The sequence below is a fragment of the Montipora capricornis genome, chromosome 10 (assembly GCF_036669925.1).
Source record: "Montipora capricornis isolate CH-2021 chromosome 10, ASM3666992v2, whole genome shotgun sequence".
NCBI classification, from domain to species: Eukaryota; Metazoa; Cnidaria; class Anthozoa; order Scleractinia; family Acroporidae; genus Montipora; species Montipora capricornis.
Genome location: NC_090892.1, coordinates 16,878,626 through 16,883,625, shown reverse-complemented (window position 1 = coordinate 16,883,625; position 5,000 = coordinate 16,878,626). Strand labels below are relative to the sequence as shown.

The window sequence follows — 5,000 nt, the reverse complement described above, 5'->3', positions numbered from 1 at the left end:
AAAGCCGAAGATTCTTGCAACAAGCATGATCATTTGGTCCTTGCTAGCATCAACATTTATACTCAATTGATTAATAGCATTCATTTCTAAATCACTAGACATGTTTTTCTCCCACAAAAAAATTAATTCGTAAATCTTCATTGTTGTGACAAGAAATCAATGAGTGTGAACAAACCTCTGCACCCAACATTACGTCACAAACTTGACCCAGTCCCTCAGAAAATTTTTAGGGAAATTAGCTCAACTTTCAGCACTCATAAAATAGCCAATTTTCGTCCTAGACTTAGTATTCAAACTTTAGAATTGTGCATTTAAAACAATTATTATTTTAGAAAAGTGAAAAACAAATTTCGCTGTTGTTTCAATCACTTCCTTTGTTATTCCAGTCTATTATATGGCTAGTGTTTTCTGGCCGACATAACACGCACTGTGATTGGCTAAGAGCAGCTACATAAGCGCTAGGACATTATTCTCCCATAATGCCCCGCACACGCTGATTATGGCTATGCAAATTAATTTTTTCTTCCCTAGAGCCATTCTGCTAGCCATATAATAAACAACTTATAACCTTGACCAATCAGTCGTTACAGCAAAATCTCAAACCTCGGCCGAGCTGTATTAAAAATAATTATGTTTTAAAAATTACAAGAATTACAAGATATAAATGTTAAAACAACTAATAAACTAGGAATAACTTAACACTAAAAATTATTTAATGTCAAGGAAATTTAATCAACAGTAATAAGTAGTAACAATCATAATTTACTATAATAATAATACAAAAGAAGCCATGTAAAAATGTCCCCTGGCAATGTAAAATGTGTCCTAGGATATATCGCACGTTTAAAGCTTGCAAGATACCTTAACCCATTGACTCCTAGGGGTTCCCACTGACGAGTAAAATCATCTAGCGTTAGACAGAGTAAAATACTAAGTCTGGCCGGTTTAGGCTATATTGGACGTCAAAGGGTTAACTCACGTATTTGATTTGACAGTTGGTTCCAAGCAATTGCTGCACACGACAAGAGTGCAATGCATGTACCACTTGCCTTTTGTTCAGCCACCTCTCACGAATGTGGGAAGTTCATTTGAACGCCTTCTGGGTATTTTCCAAGATGGCAGAGTTATTTTCTGGCTACCTTGTTCCCAGGGCCTTTCCCTCACTACTTGGGGAGGAAAAAGCTTGAGAACAAGGTTGAATTCCAAGCTCTCCTCATTATCCAAGATGGTGGCCATGTTAAATTCCCCACCCTGGGAATATGTTGTACGATCAAATTCTCCACCCTGGGCACAGACCTCACAGTCAAAGCCCCCGTGGGTAGCCCCCTCAACACTAGTACTGATAGGTGCATTAACAATAAACTTGACGAAATCTGATCTTGTGTATTTGCAGCGGCATTAATAAGTAAATCAACTCTGAAAATACCTCTTAAAAGCTTCTTTTAATCAATTTCCCTATTCCCTAACAACAGTTGCCTTCATTGCTAAAGCCCAGTTAAAATTAAAACTATATAATTTGAACGAAAAAAGGGGCCCGAAAATAGCACAGAATGATGCAAAACGTTTGCTTGGTAACCACACAGTCATTTAATGAGGGAAGTCTGGACATGGAAACGTTCGCTTTCGCAAAAGCTGCGCATGGATATTATGTTTATCAAGATGTATGGGAGCCATGGATCGGAGAAAAACTTGTTGCTAAACGAGAGTTTAACAACCTCACGGACAAACATGCTGTGAAAGTAGTGAAGGGTAATGAAATGGTCAGCCATTTGCTTCGCAAATTCTCCCGAATAGCGTGTTATTTTCTTGGGCGTACATGTAGTGGAGAAATCAGTGGAGAGGTGATTGGCCCTAGACAACATTGTAAGCAGCTGTGCGGAGGAATGGAGATTCCCTGCCAGTTAGAGTTTAACTGCTCAAACTGCTATAAACATAACAACTTTCTTTAATTTTCCAGACATGTTTCGACGGTACATCTGTCATCTTCAGTGTTACGTGAAATCGCCATTGAATTTAAAGCGTGCGCAATCTTATGAAGTTCGTTACATTGCGTTGTCAATATTGCGTACTAAAACAAAACAAAACAAAACAAAACAAAACAAAAATTTGAAATGAGTGACGCTTAGTTCTAAATACAGGGAGAGAGTCAGGTTAATGTTTCACTTGCTGGTTGAGATCGGGCCGCTTCTCCCGTTTTATGAACATGGATTCTTAAGCTTCACTTGGTACCTAGTGGCTGCAGAGTCCAGGATCTCAATTCAATGGCGATTTCAAAATATGTAACACTGAAGATGACGGATGTACCGTCGAAACACGTCTGGAAAATTAAAGAAAGTTGTTTTGTTTATACGACTATCTATATTGTTGCTGCTATCTAGACTTTTTGGATCAAACAAAGTGCAAATGAAACGCTTGAAAGAACAACTGCCAAGCAAGATTCGGGTTTAGAACTTGATGATGCAAACTAACGGGACCAACAACAGGTTTCAATATGTTTAATCTTCAGTTACTGAAGGTTTTCAGTTGAATTTGTGACTCCTACAAGCCAGTTTACTCCCTCTGAAGGCAACGGTGTCGTGTATAAGCCTCACCCGCGATTTCTCACCCAATAACTTAAGCAAAAAGGTGTGACTTACACACAAGTCTTTACGGTACTTTTTTCCCAAAATTGAAGCATTAACTTATTGTCTGCTGGGAGTGAGACTTAACAGATTTTACTCTGTTTAAGGGCCCACAGAGGGATTTTTCCGGTAAGTGACGTCGATCATCATATCGAGAGCTGACAAGAAAACCCACTCACAAGCAAAAAGTCACCACACGAACTGTTGCTTCCATCGAAGGTTTTTCCTCACCCTTCCTAGCGCTCATTCTCAGATCAACTGTGTATGCGTAAACAAACTGACTTCTGGTTTGAGAAAAAGCTAAATTTCCGGCAGTCTTTAAACTGAATTGTTTTTTTTTTTACATGGTACGTTTCACCCCCAAATACAGAATATAGCTAAGCATTGATTTTTTCAAATCATCTTTTTTGAAAAAGTTATGGGTATTTCTGTATCGTTTACGTCTTTAAAAAGAACATTTTTGAAAATAAAAAGAAAATCATGCTTGGCTGGATGCAAAAACGAATACAAATTATCAAACTATCGATTTAATACCCAAATTGTGTAGCACAGAGACAAATTTAGAGTTTTCTTTTATTGGTCACATGACCATGGGCGTGGCACGATGACATGATATTTAGGGTCATCGGCTTACAAAAGTTGGAAACTGACCAAAATAATGCCAAATTCTCTCAAATTACTTAACCATTACATCCTTAGCAACGCACCCCAAAAAATACGTCAGTGGACCCTTAACGCCAAGTGATTTTAATCGTCAACTGGGGGCATCCTAGGGTGACTGAGGGGTCAATGGGTTACTGTGCCTTTCAATAACATGCAGACTCTTAAATTCAAAGGTCAACTGACAAATGCTTTTTTCGCTACTGTCAATCAAATGTTCGGCGGCTCCTCCCAGCTTCCGACTATGTTGACTGAACTGAGCTCAACGATGTGATTTGATTACTGTGCATTCGACAGTAGTCGGAAGCTCGGAGGAGCCACCGAACATTTGATTGACGGTAGCGAAAAATGCATTTGTAAGTCGACCTTTGAATTCAAGAGTCTGCATGTTATTGAAAGGTGCAGGAAAGACTGATTCTTTCAAATTAAAGTTCATTTTGGCAAAAACAACAGTCACTTATTCTGCTCAAACCAGACAACAACTTCAAATCTTTTGAAACCCCTATGCATATAATTATGTACATTTCAATCATAACCAACACAGAATGATGTGAATAAAATAATGCAACCATGACTAGCATTTTTTACAGAACAAGAGGTCTGAGGCAGAGAATGCAAAGCACAAAAGCGACCATCACTTTATACATGTAATTCGTATTCCCAATTGTGTTTGCGCTATTAGTCTATCGAGGAATCAGTCAAGCGATGAGCTCATTAAATTCTCGATTCCTTCCACTTGATTCTCGATTGTCTTTCCTCGATCCTCTATTCCCTCAAAGATCGAGTCGAAAACCGAGACTCCAAAGAGACTGTCAACTTACTTTTGCACGGTACTGTAAAATCAACAACGGCTACCGTATTTACTCAAATAAGCAGCCCACCCCAACAAGTGCCACCCTTGAATAAGTGCCGCATTTGGGACAAAAAAGCGAATAAGCGCTGGCCACAGCCCCAATGCAGTGCTTGTTTGAGGAATTTCATCAACATAAAAACACGCTAAAAGGTACATGAAACTATAACACAGCATGGGGAATTTCATTGGAGCATAATTTTGAGGTGTGAATGGGTTAGAAAAATACTGTCAAATGGTGACTATCAAAGGACGTTTCTGTTAATCTCTGTACAGAAATATTCTGTGTGGCATCCAATTTTTAATAAGCACTGCACTTGAGGTGCAAACAATTAAATAAGTGGCTGCGGCACTTATTCAAGCAAACATGGTATGTTGCTTTGCAATGAGTGCCATCTTTTTCTTAATAAATATCATCTCCATACCTGCCATTTTATACGATAATTTTGAGAAATTACTTTGCGAAATGTACTGGTAATTAAGATATAGATATAAATAAATGTATATTCCACAGATGGGATTCCTTACCAATTGTTGGATCATATTCATCAACAAAGCTGAAATGAAAAATTAAATTAAGGTGTCAGTCATCAACAACATAATTATTGAACCCTCTTTTCTTTTTCCCTTTGACTTAAAAAAGTAATATTGGCATTAATTTTTAAGACTATTATAAGTTTTCGAGAAAATTCTGTAAATGACAAAACTAAAGCAATAATTAATGATAGATATTATCAAGAAAGAAAAGAGTGAGAAAATAACAAATACTCTTGCAAGTCAGTTCATTCATGAAAATACATTCACCCAGCCAATTGGCACAACACATTTTAAAACCTTTTGTCTGAAAACTCAATTGCTAAGGTCTGCGT

The 5,000-nt window shown here is 37.8% G+C and overlaps 1 protein-coding gene across 1 annotated transcript in view; it reads right to left on the bottom strand.

Moving 5' to 3' along the window:
• LOC138019595 (GTPase HRas-like) overlaps positions 1-5,000 on the bottom strand; it is a 15,700-nt gene that overhangs the window by 9,526 nt on the left and 1,174 nt on the right. Inside the window, exon 3 of the mRNA XM_068866456.1 lies at positions 4,660-4,688. Within this exon, the coding sequence (XP_068722557.1) occupies positions 4,660-4,688 (29 nt within the window). The remainder of the gene's footprint in view (positions 1-4,659; positions 4,689-5,000) is intronic.